General features: G+C 55.6%; 1 protein-coding gene across 6 annotated transcripts in view; it reads right to left on the minus strand.

The window, feature by feature from the left end:
- Window positions 1-3,905: 3,905 nt before the first annotated feature.
- Window positions 3,906-16,840, minus strand: part of GOLGA3 (golgin A3) — a 44,287-nt gene continuing 31,352 nt past the window's right edge. For 3 of the 6 annotated variants that reach the window (XM_029921656.1, XM_029921654.1, XM_029921652.1), the window contains 8 exons: window positions 15,219-15,362; window positions 14,476-14,673; window positions 13,584-13,700; window positions 10,712-10,851; window positions 10,056-10,188; window positions 9,711-9,833; window positions 8,805-8,969; window positions 7,568-8,061 (listed from right to left, as the gene is read on the minus strand). In XM_029921656.1, the coding sequence (XP_029777516.1) occupies window positions 7,672-8,061; window positions 8,805-8,969; window positions 9,711-9,833; window positions 10,056-10,188; window positions 10,712-10,851; window positions 13,584-13,700; window positions 14,476-14,673; window positions 15,219-15,362 (1,410 nt within the window). In that variant the 3' untranslated portion in view covers window positions 7,568-7,671. Of the gene's footprint in view, window positions 7,036-7,567; window positions 8,062-8,804; window positions 8,970-9,710; window positions 9,834-10,055; window positions 10,189-10,711; window positions 10,852-12,871; window positions 12,998-13,583; window positions 13,701-14,475; window positions 14,674-15,218; window positions 15,363-16,840 lie in introns of those variants that run through there. The other 3 variants (XM_029921655.1, XM_029921653.1, XM_029921657.1) reach the window with 2 other exon arrangements.

The raw sequence follows: 16,840 nt of genomic DNA on the forward strand, positions 1-16,840 counted from the left end.
AAGTGCGGAGGGCGGGAGCTCGCGGAGGGGGCCTCGGGGGGCGGGCTCCGGAAGGCGGGCGTGGGATCTGGAACGCCGGGGGCCTGGGGCGGGCGGGGTCCGGCTCTGGAGACCCCAGGTGCGGCCGGAGGGCCGGCGCGGGAGCCAGGGCGGGGGGAGCCGGGCTCGGGCGTTGTTGGCGGTGCCCCCGCGAGCCCGCTAGCTCCGTTTGGCCGCAGTGGAAAGGGGGCCTCTCGCGGGGTCGGAGCGACCGAGATCCTCCAGGCAAGAGTCGGCATTTGGTTGTGGACCCGCTTTCAAACCGCATTTGTGACAGTGTAGGATCTTAGAGAACATCGTCCTCCGCGCCAGGGAAAGCAGGCGACCGGGCAGCTGCAGCGGGTGCTCGGGAGAAATGCTTCCTGCTGCGAAGCTGGCCTTCCCTGGCCGGCCGGGGTTTTATTTCCTGGCCCCAGTGAATTTATTTCCTCACCGCCCTGGTCCTGAGGGCGCTGAGGGCTTCCCCGAGGAATGGGTACCAGCCGCTGTGGTCCGATCAGGCTCCTGGCTGCGTGATCCCATTCCACGTTGGCGCCGAAAGGCTCGGAGCGGAGCAGGGGTGGCTGTGGCAGGAGGGGTTGACTATAAAGTGGCCTTGGGGGGACTGGAGGGGTTGGTGGAAGCTTTATGCTTGTCAGAACTCTCCGACGTGTACAATAAAAAGGATGAATCTTCTTAACGTTTTTAAGTTAATTTTTTGAAGAGAGAGAACGCTCGCAAGCAGGGGATGAGCAGAGAGACAATGGGAGAGAATCCCAAGCCCTCTCTGAGCTACTAGCAAAGCGCAATGCGGGGGGGCTTCAGCAGAAGTGAAGAGTCGGATGCTTAAGGACTGAGCTGCCCATTCGCCCCTGTAACTCAAGACATTTTTTTTAATGGAAAAACTCTGAAGTCCTTGGTAAAAACAAACTTAAGTGGATTGGGCACCAAAGAGTCAGTAAATTTGAGGATGAGTTAAATGCAGATTAAACCACAGTGAAATACTTCTTTACACCCAGCAGAATGGTTGATTTTGGGGAGTATGTGCCGTGATTTTGGCATCCTTATACATTGCTGGCAGGAGTAAAATGAGTTAACCACTGGGGAAAACAGGCATGTTTTCATAAAGTAGGCAAATCCTGCTCTCTGGCCCAGCAGCGCAGCCTTAGGACCAAAGAGGGATGCAGCACAATGCTTGCAGCAGTCCCAAACAGGAAACGCCCGGCTGTATGGACAAACCCCAGAAGAATGAATGCACAAATTATGGAACTGTCCTTTGACATTCCTATGGTGGCATCCTAGTCAATGACACGGATGAATCTGAAGACGATACTAAGCACAAAGACACCGCACAAAAGTGCACACAGTACAATTCGGTTTGTAAGTCTAAGAACAAGCAAAGCTTGTGGTGATCACGCAGAGCAGTGGTTGCCTCTGGGCGGGGCGGTTAACCGGGAAGGAAATGTTCCCCATCTTGCTTGGGCTGGTAATGACAGGTGCACACGCGGATGGATGGTGGCCCAAATCTGTTTCAGTGGAAGGGTGCTTGCTACAATGAAATCCTGCCACTTCTACTACGTGTCCTGAGAACAGACGCCTGTGCCCAGCAGCTTCCCAGTTTTTACCTTTTTACAGACCTCTGATGTTGCAGAGATGAGAGACGGCCAGACTGCCCGGGCTGGTGTCCTGTTTGCCCCCAACCTCCTGGGGAACTGAGTGAATTACCTAACGGCCCTGCGTTTCATTTTTCTTAGTGGCAAGATGGGGGACGATAATCCTACCTGTCTCAGAGGTGAGGACTGATGTATGTCAGCCCTTGCTACAGAGCCACCATACAGTCAGGGTTTAATAAATGTTAGCTGCCATTACTATTTCCGTATAGTTATCTAGCTGTCCATCCCTTAAGAGGTAGCCATACTGCTGTCCAGCTAAACCCACATCATGGGGCCCCGCGACTCAGTGGAGCTGCTGGACAGGGGTCTGTGGGGCTGGGGAGTCGCACCCTCAGAGGAAGGCACACACATGCCTTCCACGTGGGAAATGCGCACAGGAAGTCAGGGCCTGGAGCAGCTGTCCTAGGCCACAGATTGTGCCAAGAGACAGAAGACATTTTTGTCCTTAGCACCACGAGACTGCCACAGGTCGGTCCAGTTTCTGTGCTTGGGCTGTTATACGTAAGAAACACTTCTCTCATTTAAACCACTGAATTTTGGGGGTCTCGTGGCACCTTTACCAGCCTAACCAGGATGTTGGTACCAGGATCTTTGGTGGAACCCACCTAACAAGAGCGATCCTATTACAGCTGGGCCGCCCTCGCCCCCAGCTACGGCAGGCTACATCTGAAATACGGGTGGGAGAATCAGAGGGGAGGAAAGAAGAGGAAAACAGCTCAGGGTTAAGAAGCCGGCCCTATTACTGACCACTATTTACCAATGAGGTAGAAGTGAGAGAATGTGAGATGTAAACTCTGCAGGTAGAAGTCCATTTCCTACCGAAACGGAACTTAGAAGACCCGATGTTTTTTTCTGAGAGGAACAGGTTGCATCTAATTCCTAATTGTGGTTTGTCTAACTCCTACCCTCATCCCTCACTCCACTTCTGATTCCAGATCGAGAGGGCCAGGGACCAGGTCAATGACAGAGTGGAGAGGTCCAGTTTCCATGTGTGTCTTGAGCATCCTTCAACAAGAGAAGGAGGACATGGAAATCCAGCCACCATGATTTACTTACGGCAGGGGTGTAGCCAAGAGAGCACCCCATGCCAGGGGAGTCAAGAGAGGAAGTGTGGCCCTGGGAGTAACAAGGGACTGTCGGAGCAGGAAGCAGCTGGGACCCTCCGCGGACGATATGGTGGAGCCTAGAGAAAGAGCAGATGCCGCCACTGAGGATGCCTTGCCAGCAGGGGAGCCTGGAAGTTACATTTACAGATTAGCAAAAGGGTTACTGTGCACAAAGGTGTCACCATCTTGCCGAATTTTGAGAGGTCTTCAGTAAAGGGTCAATGTTACTTACTTCGGGGAGCCTGGGTGGCTCAGTCAGTTGGGCGTCCAGCCTCGGCTCAGGTCATGATCTCATGGTTCGTGGGTTTGAGCCCTGCATCGGGCTCTGTGCTGACAGCTAGCTCAGAGCCTGGAGCCTGCTTCAGATTCTGTGTCTCCGTCTCTCTGACCCTCCCCTGTTCACGCTGGCTCTGTTTCTCAAAAGTAAATAAAAAACATTAAAATATATATATTACTTCTAATTCATAAATCTGCCTATGAGTAGCATTCTACCACCAAATTAGCAAGGAAAGAAATCCAATTGGTATTTGTTTACATATCTCCTTAAAGTCGCTGAAGATGGCTAATTAAGGCTCATCTGTTCAGTAAGGTCCACTAGCCCCTGATGCCCTATGTCCAGTAGAAGAAACGAGGACTCTCCGGAAATAACTGTAATAAAAAGAAACCATGTAAAATGGCATAAACGTAGCTCGATGTAAGTCAACGTGCCCGGGGAAGGATCAGTGTGCGCTGGGGGTTAGGAGTCTTTATAAAGGAACTGCACTAGGTCTGCTTTCTGCTCATGTCCTATCCCGTGGTCCGCTGCAGACAGTTGTGACAGCAGTGCCCAGCATGGGGACACGCACAGGGATGGGCCCGCGGGCCTGCAGGCAGCCGCCCCCTCCCTGTACTCACGTGGCAGCAGGTGCACGCGGTGTGGGCTGCAGGGGTCAGGGCACCGGGAGCTCGGGTGAGACCTCACACCACGTCAGTTTTTGGCACGACAGTCAGGACAGCGAGATGCTCTTTAAAGACGAGTATTTAAACACAGCTTATAAAACACAAGATAAAGTTTCCTCCCAAATACAACTAATTATGTATATTAAATAAGGCTCCCAATGAAATGTGAAAATCTTTAACAAAAATAGTTTATTGCACAAAATTTAAGGAATTCCCCCAGCACACTTAAATTTATAAAAAATCAACATGCTTTTTAAAGTTACAATTCCCTGTGCATGGTGACACCTTTCCCTTGAACAGCCCCAACCTGAGGAGTTCCTTTCATGAGGAAATTTTTAACAGAAATGAGTAACTTAAAGCCACCAAGTTTTCTAGATCCTCTAAAACGTTGCCCTCCAGCATCCTATTACAACCTGAGACCATTAGACAACCAGATGTGCCTGGAACGGAAGTCAGTGAACTTGTTCGAGTAAGGCTCAGAATGTCTCACACATCGCAGGGGTCCTTGAGGAAGGTTCCAGGACATTTGCCCTTCAGATACGCTGGTCCCTTACTCCTAGAAATCTTTACACAGGACATGGCATTTCTATGTAGAAGTTACTCATGGGAGTAGGAATGCATGTCATGGTGTTGGCAGCATCCCTACACCAAAAGTCTGTAAACTGAGGAAGAGTTTAGAGAGAATCTTCTCAGCAGGCCTGTCCCTTTATCCTGACCCCGGGCCACAGTAAAAGCCAGTTGTATATCCTATCAGAACTTGACCTGTTAGACCTTCCAAAGAGTAGAACAAAAGCATATAAATCCATACTATCCAATGGCATCCATCCACTGTGCTCCACGGAGAGGTCAGTGGCAACCACGGTGGAGGAGGATTTTCTTTGGAACATAAAACATATAAGAAATGACACGAGGATGTGTCCAAACCAGTGTCCTCTGTGGCGAGGACCTGGCGTACGGTATTCATGACCCAGGATGAGTAATATCCACACACACAACGTAACAGCAAACCTATGTTTACAAGTACTCCAGACGGGACTTTCGTTTTCCATGAATAAATTCTGAATTCCCACTTCTGCCCACAACAGGAGAACATTTCAAATGATACTCACTGCAGACTCTAGCTGTGGGAGGTTAAAAACAACAACAAACCCTCGACACACCAGGTGCAGGAGAGTCCAGCTTCCTCTCCCAGGTGGCCGGTTAAGGAAGCCCTAACGAAAGGCTGGACAAAAAGGCCCCGGATCCGGGGCTGTGAGCCACACAGGAAACACAGCCAGGGTGAACTGAAAGGTGGGGTGACGACAAAGGCACAGGGTGACGTCAGAAAACCAGGAGGCGCTGCTGCCATCGCCGCAGGCACACAGCTCCCACACGGGGGCAGGTGCACACGCACACAGAGGGTAAGACGTGAACGAAACAAGTGAGGAGCAGAGCCCTGCTCACAACCAGCTGACCCGTTCCTAAGAGCGCCTGACCGCCGTCCCCAGGGCCAGTGACGCAGCAGCAACAGCAGGAGGCTGAGGGGCCTGTGCTGGTTTTAAAATTAAAACTGAGGATAATACACCCCAAATAAATAATGTAAATTATGATTTTTCTCCTCTAACGGTACAAAAACAATTTTGTCAAAAACAGTTTCCAACTTCAGATGAAAAGTGGATATATTTATAATGAAGTCTTCAAGTAGTATTTCAGGATAAACCCTGTACAAATGATATGCACATTTCAGAAGTCCCAATACTTGCTAGGGAATTTTTTTAAAACACTAAAACATCTTTGTGGTCAATGCTACTTTATCGGTGAACCTTCTAACAGCATCTTACGAGAGAACACAAACAGCTTAAAAACACCAAACTGCTTCATCCTGAAGAGAGACGAAAGTAGTAAGCTGACACAGGTGTAGGTGGCCCGATCAGTAACAGCTCCAAGTTCCTCTCCAGACCAGTGGTCCGCACCAGAGGCCTCTCTGCTCTAACTCACAACAGTAGGGACTAGTTTAGATTTCTTAGCCAAGTAGGGGACAGAGCTACAGACCTCAGGGTCCCAGCCCGTCAGTTTCTGCAGCGCTTCCCTGTTTCAGGTGGAGAAATGTCCACAAGAAACCCCCCCAGCTCAGCAAGCTCCAAACCCCGTCCTCCCCCACGGGACAGCTGCGGGGGGGTGGGGGGGGCAGCCACCGCCTTCCCACGGAGCTGAGCTGCCCTTTCTAGAAACCTCAGTGTCTCCAGAGGAGAGATTGCAGGGCCTTCCGAACCTTCTTGACCACACAGGCCCTGCCGGGCATTTCCGGTGGGCGTGGGGGTGGGGGCAGCCTGGAGAAGCCTGGGTCTGCAGCCCCGCCCCCCTCCCCCTGCCGCTCCTCCAGCGTCTCCCACATCAGGCCAGCACGGTGACTGGGTTCCTGCAGGGCCGGGGGTCAGGTGACGGAGACGTTGTGCACTTACGACAAGGCCGTAGAAAATAAAGTGAAACTCAAATAAAGAACCTTTTCTAGGAATATTTGGTTTTAGAACAGTAAATAAAATAATGATTTCTTAAAATACAATTTTCTGACTGGCATCCCTAAACCCTACATGGACATTATTTCCTGACAGCACATTTTCAAAAGGCAATCAATAAAAAGACAATTCAGATCATTCTTAAATAATACATATTTTTTAAAGATTAGATTGATTTTCAGTATTTATATACACATCCTATGGTGAGATAGCCATTAAAAATAAAGTAAGAACCAAAGGTGCAAATAAAGTTTCATTTCTGCAGGGAGGTAAAGCTCTTCTGAATCAGGAGAGAAACGGGACCCAGTCATGCAGGGGCCGCCGGCTGGCGTCCCCCTCGGACAGCAGCATCTTCGGACACACTCAAAACCTTCCTGCTGAGATCTAGGCCGGGTTGTTCAGATTTGGTCATTCCACGGGAAAAGCGAGTTGTGATTTGCAATGACTATTTCTCTAATCCTCGCCTCTCGTTCTGTCCTTTGACTCCTTGTAAAGGCAAATGTAAAATTTAAACCTCATCTCTTAGAAAAACAGAGCAAACAGTCAAATAAATAATCTTGACATAAGAGTGTTCCTTTGGGAAGTCACAAGCACTCGGGCGGTGGGCGCACGGCAGCCGCCGTCCCGAGCCCCTCTCTGGAGGCCCCGCACTGGCCGCGCCGCTCTGTGTCTCCCCGGGGGTTGGCGTGGTCTCCTGGGGGAGCTGGGCTGGCGGCGGGGTCCCCCTGAGTCCACGAGGACAGCGACTCGTGCACGGTGACGGTGTGGGCCTCCATCTGGCGCTGAAGGCTGTCCATCTCCTGCCTGGACAGACAGGGAGACAGGGAAGGAAGGCCAGTCAAAGGGGAGCCAGAAAAGACGCCGTCACGATCCTCAGAGACAACCAGCCACTTCGAACACGGATCCTAACAAGCCTGACCTGGACAGCAGTCCCCTGGGCACTGCAGCATCGTCGGGGGGCTCACAGACCTGTCTGGGACCAGCAGCACTGACGGGGTCCCGGGGCTTACGGGACTCAGGCCACGCCACTCTGCACAGGGGCTTCTGCTCTGGGAGGTGCGAAAGTGGCCGGGAGGGCTGGCCACGTAGCTTCCACTCACAGGGTCAAAACAGACGTCCCCGGGGTGCCGGGGGGGGGGGTGCTCAGCTGATTAAGCGTCCGACTTTGGTTCAGGTCAGGATCTCACGGTTCGTGAGTTCAAGCCCCATAGGGCTCTGTGCCGACCGTTCAGAGCCTGGAACCTGCTTTGGGTTCTGTGTGTTCTTCTCTCTCTGCCCCTTTCCCACTTGCACACTCTCTACCCCCAAAATAAATAAACATTTAAAAAAAAAGGAGTAAACAGGAAAAAATTTTAATTAATAAAAAGATGTCCCCACATGCCACACCCTGCAGACACTGGCCTCGGGCTGGTGGGAGCAGAACATCCACCTGTGGGGTTTCTAAGGGCTCAGGTCGTGGTGACTCGAGGGCTTTGTAAGGTCACTTAGCTCTAGGCCATCCGGCCCGGATGACAGGGACTGACAGCCCAAGTGACCCCCCCGTGGCACAGGCCTGCTCGGCCCCTGCCGGGCATGCGGTCCTGCCAACGGGAGAGACTCTTCCCAGTTAGACCCGCAGTCTCGTCCTAGAGACCGAGGGGGACAGAACGCAGCGCACGGCTCGTACTTCAGCTGCTGGAGACAGCTGTTGAGGTTCTTGAGGGGCTCCTTGCTCACGGCAGGCGGGGGCCGCAGCAGCTCCTCGAGCAGGGAGGCCGGGACGGGGCAGTCGGGGATCTTCACTGGGGTCACAGGGCCAGAAGAGCTGGTCTCACCTTTCAGCTCCTTCCTCTGTTTGTAAAAGCACATGGTCAGCGGTCTCACCAGGAGGGTGACGCCCCCGCACGCTTCCCCCCATCGGTGCCCAGGGTCACAACGGGTGGTCCCAGAGGTGCCTCCAGTGAAGGCACGGCCCCTGCTTTCGGGCCGGCAGATGGCAGCCAGGGGGCTCAAGGAACCTGCTTCCTGACATGCGTGGCTCCTGGGGAGGAGAGCGCCCCTGTGGGGGGCGTTCCACGAAAGACCAGGGCTTTGACTCTGCACGTCCCTAAGAAATTAAGTCCATTTCAACTCCTGCAACTCTCCCTTCCAGGACTTCACACTTTTGCCACCGACCGGCAAACAATGCTAAACAAACCGGAGTCTGAGTGACTTCCTTGCACCTGGAAAACACGCATGTAGACTGAGCGGAGAAACAAGAGCCAGGTGTGCAGAAAACCTGAGCAGGGTCCCCAAGGCCACGCGGGCAGCTGCTGCGTGCCGGCCAGCCGGCCTACCAGCACTGACGCCCTCTACGGCTTGTAAGGTGTATTGCAACAAAGTGGTACCTGAATTCACGCTCTTAGAAAAGGCACCAAAATAAAAGGGTTTGGCCTGTTTCTAATCACTGTTCTCCTGCATCAGTTATTCTCACTCGGCAGCTGCTCATGCCGGTTCTGTGCAGCCACACGTCAGGGACTACGAGGTGCGCCAGCCACCTGCCGCCACAGACCCGCCGCGGACCCAGCGGACCCGCCCGGCAGGGGCCCCGGTACCGTCTTGGCCGCGCCGCGCCGCAGGTCCAGCCGGAGCTGCTGGTTCTGCTGGAGAAGACTCTTCATGTTGCTCTTCAGCTCCGACACCTTAGCTTGCAGCATGAACTTCTCCTTCTGGCTCAGGGACAGGTCTTCCCGCGCCGTCTCCAGCTCGGCCTTGATGTTCTAAGGAAAGGGAAGTCACGGGTTTTTAAAAGCTAAAAAATCTTAAACACACTGCTAAGATCTTAAGTTTGTTCGCCACGACTCGAAGGGGCTGGAAATGGAACGCTGATTCTCAGGTGACAAGGTGCGAAGCGCGGCCGGCTGGCCTCCCCCCGCGGTCCGGGTGGGCAGCCTCCCGTCACTCACGTTCTCAGAGCCTCTGCCGATGAACCGGCCACGTTCCCAGGTCCACCATCCACAGCGGACCCCAGGAGCCCCTGCTTAAATCCCGAGGTCAGCTGCTGGAATAAGCCTCGCCATGCCTCAGAGGAATAGAAACCAGTCCCAATGCTGCTCACGCCCTCCGTTCACAAGGACTCCCAGCAAGAGCTGCGTTCCTGGCCCTTTGCACAAGCAGCCCAGACCGCACGGGGTTTCTCCGTGGAGAAGTTTACCACAGAGGGTGAGCGTCTCACACGCACGGTCCCACGGACTGAGCTCGGCCACATCCCCTTCTGGGAACATCTCACCCAGTTCGCCAGGGCGCATAGCGCTGGGGCTTGGCCTCCTTCGGGTGTGCGACCTGGACTTCCTTCCGGAATGAACAATGTCCGCAAAGCGGCCTGGTGGCAGCACTAAGCTCATCAAGAACTCACGCACTGGGCATGCTGCCGGCACGGTCACCAGGACTGTGCCGTGATCACCCGCAACCTCATGAAGTGCTGGCTCTGGCCTGCCCCAGGACCCGGACACAGCAGATACCTGCAGCAAGTGCTGGGTTCCATCGAGCTCTTTTTTACTCTGCTGTTCACTCAAGTCCAGCTGCTGCTTCAAGGACTGGATTTCTCTTTCTTTCTGATCCACCTCCCATTTGAGATTTTCCATCTAGAGGAGGGAAAACGTCGTATGACCCAGAGAACTTTACAACAGCTTTCGTGCACTGTAAAAGCGCTCTAGCTCATCTCTGTGTGTTAGTATCACTCAGAAACAACAAACACCCCTTCCCAAGCACACAGGGAACGAGGGAACGGGCATGTCGATCACTGGTCAGCAGCGCCTAGTCTGTCAGCCCTGTCCACTGGAGACTAGGCCTCCCCGGAGGATCACCTCTTGGTTTCCCACAGGCTGCCTGTTTAGCTGCTCGTCCAGCTGCTGCTGCAGGAGCTGGAGCTGGGCCCGGGCCTCCGCCAGCTCCGCCTGGAACAGTCCTATTTCCTGGGAATGTTGCCCCTCTTGGATTCTGGCAAAAAAAAAAAAAAAGGAAGAAGGAAATCACAGCAGGCTTTCGCCACCACAAAATGCTGTTGGATGAACATGATTCATCACGGGAGACAGAGACTCGCAGGCCGCTCGCCCCCTGTGGACACTGCTCCGCCCGGACCCTCACAAAGCCCCTGGGGAGGCCGCCCTGTGAGCCCACGTGATGGACTACGGCGGGAGAAAAGCGCCCCACACGCACCGCTGCGTGCGCCCTAACCGGAGGCTGCAGGGAGCCTCGGCGGTGGGGACAGCCCTCAGACGCGCGCCCCTCACACGGGGCTCTGCTCTCGGCGGCGGACGGCAGGTGCACGGTGGGAGCAGCCACGCCAGCGCTGAAATTTCAAATATGAGCTGCAGGCTCCAGACAGGAATCTGGCAGGTTCCCTTCTTAGATGTGTCTGCAGCGCCCCAAGCCGTGCCGGAGCACAGGGGACCTTCACAAGCCTCGCGCCCCGCCGGGAATGCGTGTGGCGGTGGCCCGGCTCGCACCCACCGGCACTCACCGGAGACCCTCGGCCTCGGCCTGCAGCTTCTGCACCAGCTGCTCCTTGGCCTGCAGCTCCTTCTTCACCTCGCTCAGCTCCAAGGTGGCGGCCTTGAAGTGGCGGCGGTTATGTCCTGCTTCTGCCTTGGCCGCAGCAACCTAACCAGGAGAACGCCAGCATCACCAAGGGCGAGAGCCACCCACGACGCGGCCGTGCAGCGTGTGCGAGGACGACCGCCAGCCCCGCCGCGTCCCAGACGCGCCTGCTTCCTCCAAACTTTTCAAGGCCCCCGAGGCCGGAGGCGCCTCATGCGTGTGGCCGTGAGTCTGCCCAGTGACACATGCGTTCGCTCCAGGTTTCCTCCATCTAAACAGCTTCTGGGTTTTCCCCAACTTTATTTAGTTATTTTGAGAGAGTATGAGTGAGGGAGAGGCAGAGACAGAGAGAGAATCCCAGGCAGGCTCCATGCCGTCCGCACAGAACCCAATACAGGGCTTGAACCCATGAACCATGAGATCATGACCTGAGCTGAAATCAAGGGTCAGACGCTCAACCAACCGAGCCCCCCGTGCCCCTGGATCTAACTGGTTTTGACAGTCCTCTTCAAGTGTGTCTTCTGCATGTTTGTTGTTGAAATCAGTCCTAGTTCACGTTCTGGAGGAGGGACGCCTTGTGCCAGCGTAACAAGCAGGTGCAGGTCAGCCCCGCCTTGTTACGCTTTATGACACAGCAGCCTTGTCATGGTTGACAACGGCTTCTCCCAAGGTTCCCGAGACCAGCAGATCCTAAGAATATAAGACAATCTTCCCTTTTCCTTTCTAATAACTTCATGTTCTTATCTAACTGCACTAACAGCACTTCATTTCTTTAAAATTTAATAAAAATACTTACAATATATGACAATTGAACCTAGTAAGTTTAACTTGCATAAATCAGTAAAAAAAAAATCTCCAGTAGAAGATGTTAGTAGCGGTTCACTGCTAGGTGCAAATTCAAGATGATCTGGACTTCAATCTTTACGCCTTTTTTTTTTTTTTAATGTTTTACTAGCATGTACTGTTCATACAATCAGGACAATTGGACTAAACACATTTAGAGAAATCGATGATAATCATTCACAGCTAAGAAGCTAATGTCACAGGGCGCCTGGGGGCTCAGCTGGTTAAGTACCTGACTTCTGCTCAGTCATGATCTCAGTTTGTGAGTTCGAGCCCCGCGTCAGGCTTTGTGCAGACAGCTCTGAGCCTGCAGCCTGCTTGGGATTCTGTGTCTCCCCCCCTTTCTGCTCCTCCCCCATTCATGCTCTGTCTCTCTTTCAAAACACTAAAGATAAAATTTAAAAAAAGTTAAGAAAAAAAAAAAGGAGCCAATGTCATACACCCATCACTTTCCCTAGCACTTTTATTCACAAACTTTCTGGTTTCAACTTCATTAGAAGGAGAATAAAATTAATAAGTGAGCAAAATATGGAAACTGGGGCTAGAAAAGTAGGGGGGGCGGCTGACCCCATCCAGCTTCATGCAGGGACAGAAATGACCCACAGGAGAGGCAAATGGGGGTCATGGAATAGATTTGTAACAGAGCTTAAAATTGTCCTGTTTTAACGGAATATTTTACTGTCCCACCCCAAAAATCAAGAACCATTTCTTTATATCTCTACTATATCATCATGAAGAAATGTTTAAAAGATGCAGCAAAACCCAGGTCACATGCACCCTTGCACACATGTGTGCACAGCAAACACATTGTGTGCCGCACACGGGGCCATGAGCGTGAACGAGTCACCACAGCCCTGGAACCAGGAAGCTTACATTCTTTTCTTTTATTCTTTTTTTTTTTGTTAAGAACTTACAGTTTTTTTTTAATGTTTATTTATTTTTTATTTTTAAGAGACAGACAGTGTGAGCAGGGGAGGGTCAGAGAGAGAGAGGGACACACAGAATCCGAAGCAGCTCCAGGCTCTGAGCTGTCAGCACAGAGCCTGACGTGGGGCTCGAACCCACGAACTGTGAAATCATGACCTGAGTCAAAGCCGGATGTTTAACCGACTGAGCCCCTCCAGGCACCCCCAGAACTTATAGTTTTTTGAGAGTATGTGTGTGAGTGCATGCGTGTGTGCGTGTGTGCGTTTGTGTGAGTGAGAGCGAGAGAGAAAGAGTGAAAGAGAGAGAGAGAGAGAGAATGAATGTGCCAAGGAGGGGGAGAGACAGGGAGAGGGCGAGGAAGGGTCCCAGCAGGCTCTGCGCTGACAGGGTAGAGTCCAACTACCGCTCAACTTCATGAACCGTGAGATCCGGACCTGAGCTGAAATCAAGTCAGACGCTTACCAACCGAGGCCCTGGGCACCCCCAAAGCTCCCCTTCTAGTAAGAGTCACAGACTGGTACCTGGCAGGGAGCACGGGGACCGAGGCCGACTCCCGCTCACAGGTCGGAGGGACAGGCCCCCCGCAGGAAGCCCGGCCTGACGCCCTGGCGGGCAGCTGAGCACAGAGAGGAGCCGCCAGGAAACGGCAGCGGGTCTGCGCAGCCGCCTTTCTCAAAGCCGCTGGAGCAGCAGCAGGGCCACACACGGCTCCACAGCCTGCTTTCCTAACTCAACAGCGCACGTGGGACACCTGCCCCCACAGATCCTCTAGAGGGCTCTGGGCGCGTCTCAGGCCCGTACGACTGCACCCGGTTCGTCCAAGTCCACTCTTCCAGGGAGGACACCAGGGCTCCCTCCCACCACCCACGATCACCATGCTCTGATGACGCGCTGCCCTCAGAACACATCAGAAAGACACTTGCACAGTGAGTTCCTGAAGGGAATGCTCAGTTCCTAGACACTGAAATACCGCATTCCAACAGGGTCCTGAGGTTGCAATTTAGACCGAGGGGAGCCTCACACACCTGCTCCTTGAGGCCGTGCACTTCAGCCTTCTCCCGCTCCAGCGCAGCCTCCAAGGCGTGGACGAGCTGCTTCGTCTGCCGGTCCTCCTCCTCCTTCCGCTGCAAGACCGCCTGGACCTACGGCACGTTGCCAACACAGTCCTTGAGGAAGGGCCAGCGGAGCCCCAGCAGGAGGCAGGGCCACTGTGCCAGGGCCACGCGGGGAGCCTGGCGGCACGGGGGCACACAGCATCAGCACGCACCGCCAACACGTGCACCAGGCGGCAAAGGCGGGAGAACTCCGCTCCTGGAGGGCACGGAGCCAGCCGGCCGTGCTCGAGCGCACAGCGAGGAGCGAGGGGGTCTGTGAATCGGGGGTTCTGAATGCAAAGACCATCCCCGCGAGGCAGCCGGCCCGGCCCGGCCCGGCCGCGGTGGGAGCCAGCGCCAGATGCAGGTTCCCCGGCTCTCGAGCCGCCAGACAATTTGTGGCGAGAGCCCGATCCGGCGGCTGACTGCCCCGCGGCCGTGCCAGGCCTTCTCCCCGGTCCTCCAAGAGGCTGCCGAGGGGCTGAGAACAGGGTCGGGGGGGGGTGCCCACCAGGGTTCAAGTCCCAACTGTGAGTCACACAGGGAAGGACCCCGGAGGACCAGTGGGACCCCCTGGAGCAGGGAGAACAGACTGGCCACAGTGCTTCGCCCCTCAGTGAGGGGGGCGTCAGGAGCCCCCCGCTCTGCCTCGCACCTCAGCCGTGAGGCGGGTTTCAGACCCCAGCAGAACCCCTCCCCCGTTCCGGCCTCTACGCCGGGGCGGCACCACGCTCTGGGGGCTGGGGCAGGTGCACCGACCGCGCCGGACAGAGCGCTCCCCGGCCTGCAGCCAGCCCCCGCCTCCGGCAAGGAGCCCGAGTACCTGGAGGTTCAGCTGAACCAGGTCGGCCTCCCTCTTGGCTAACGCGGTCTCTAAGACGCTGTTGTGTTCCCGCAGGGCCGCGCTGCACTGCCCCAGGCCCGTAAGCTTCCCTCTTTCGTGCTCCAACTCAAGGGCCAGCTTCTTATTCAGCTCCTCCAGGCGCTTTATCTTCCTCCTGAAGCCTCTGGATTCTTGAAGCTGAAACGGGCGGAAGGTGCTGGGAAGTTAACGTAAATGCGTGCTCTGGTTCATGAGCTAAGTTCCCGCACACCAGACACAGACCCCCGAGAGCTGCAGCATGTGCAGTGGCACCCCTCCTCCACAGCCGCCAGCCCCGCTTTCTCCTGGAGCTCGGGACGCTGTGAGGAGCCCTCGGTGACATCACTGGCTTCCACGTGCAGCATCACCCACAGCCACACTGTCTCTGGGCCAGAGAGTCATGGGAAGTCCTTTACAAGAATCGGTTTTCTTGTTATTTGCAACCCAAGCGTTCTAACCGGGGACATTCTAGCCCTTGTGGTCTGACAAGCTCTATGCGGGAGGGGTGCTCGAGGGAAAGCTGCACGACCACGCCTGTGGGGAGTCCAGCAGTCGGGGGTGTGCGCGTGCACAAGCGCGTCAAGGACCCAGACAAACGGTCCGATGGCGCACGGAAGAGGGGGCGGACTCGAGCTGTGGGCCGGCTCCTGCCTCTGCGGGCCCTCTCTCTGTGCGCAGAGCTGCGTGGGGGCGGCAGGGCCTACCTCGTCCTCCAGCTCCAGCACCTTCTCCCGGTACTCCTCCAGCTCCTGGCTGGTCAGGGAGATGACCTCCTGGAGCTCCTTCTCCAGCATCGTCTTGCTGTGGCCGACGGCCTGCAGCTCGGCCTCCAGAGCCTGGATCCTCTCCTAACAGCCAGGATGGGAAGGTGGATTTGCCCCTGGGTTTGAACATGGCACGTGACAGGCGCCCCTCCTCCCCGCAGGAGAGGGACCCACGACCCGTGGCAGGGAAACTGCCCCCGACAGAGCAGAACCAGCACCGGGCGCGCTGGGCTCGCGCCCTCCCGGCTGCGGCGCAAGCGCTCGTCTCCACCCGCGACGTGTGTTTCCCAGCTGCTCTCCCGGAGGCGGGTCGGCCGCCCACCCGGCTCCGGCCTCACTGTGCGGGCAATCTGCGAGAGCGCCCAGCTGACGAGTGTGAGCCCACAGCGCGCCAGGACTCCGGCTCTCCCGCTCCCGCTCAGCGCACACACGCCGCGCAGGGGGGACGGCAGGCCCCACGTGGCACTTTACAGCCTGTGCGTGATACGTGTAGGCCCCAAATGTCAAAACAAGCAGCAACGTATTTTTCAAGGTAAAGGAAAGTTGCAGCTCAAGACTTTCCCCCCATTTTACGGAGCAAGCAGGCAAAACCAGCACGTAATATTCTTGGTTTGGCGAGAAAACACCGAGCTGTGACAGTGTCTCCCGGCGCAAATGCTTCCACAGAGAGGAAACCGGAACAAACCTCACTTACGGAGAAATGACCACTAAACAGGTGTCAGCTAGGAACCAACAAAAGCACGTTAACTAGTCAGGTAAGACTTGACACTGGCCAGAGCGGGCAGGGTGTGCGACACCCAGGACCACGTCAGACTCACACACACGGGGACGTTCGGGGAACTCTGACACCCTGCATCACAGGAATAAAAATGCCCCGCATGCCCAGAGCCCCTGCCCTGCTGGCCCCGGCCTCTGTCCTCCTCCAGGACGACCTCCACCCATCTACCCTCAAAAACCGTCCAGAGCAAAATGCCTCTGCATCCCCGACGTGACAGCAGGAAGAGCAGGCAGGGCCCCTCTCAGGTGCCTCTTCCGTCCGTCAGCAGAGCCACCCGCAGCTGCCCTCGTCCTGGACACGGGGGTCCACCCCCTCGCTGGCCCCGTCGACACCCTGGCTCTCGCTCCCAAGGGAGAACATGCTTCAGTGACCCCTCCTTCCGCTGTTCGGCAGCCCTCATCTGGACCCGTCCTCTCTCAGCTACTGCGGCAGAGTCCACGCGCTCTCCCGTCACAGCCTCCACCACCGCCCGGCAGCACCCACCACCCAAGCGTGAGATCTCACCCTGCCCTCCGTCCCAGGCCAGCCCCAGCTCAAACCCAAGCCCTGCCCACTTGGACCCACCCACGCCCCCCGCAGCAGGACCCCCGCCTGCCCACCTGCACCACCCCCTGCAGCAGGACCCCCATCTGCCTGCACTGCCCCCCTTCAGCTGCATCGCCCCCCCTACAGCTAAATCCCTACCTGCCTGCCAGCACCGCCCCCCTACAGCAGGACCCCCACCTGCCCGCCTGCACCACCCCCCCGCAGCAGGACCCCCACCTGCCCACCTGCACCACCCCCC

Source organism: Suricata suricatta, chromosome 14 (genome assembly GCF_006229205.1).
Source record: "Suricata suricatta isolate VVHF042 chromosome 14, meerkat_22Aug2017_6uvM2_HiC, whole genome shotgun sequence".
Taxonomy (NCBI): Eukaryota; Metazoa; Chordata; class Mammalia; order Carnivora; family Herpestidae; genus Suricata; species Suricata suricatta.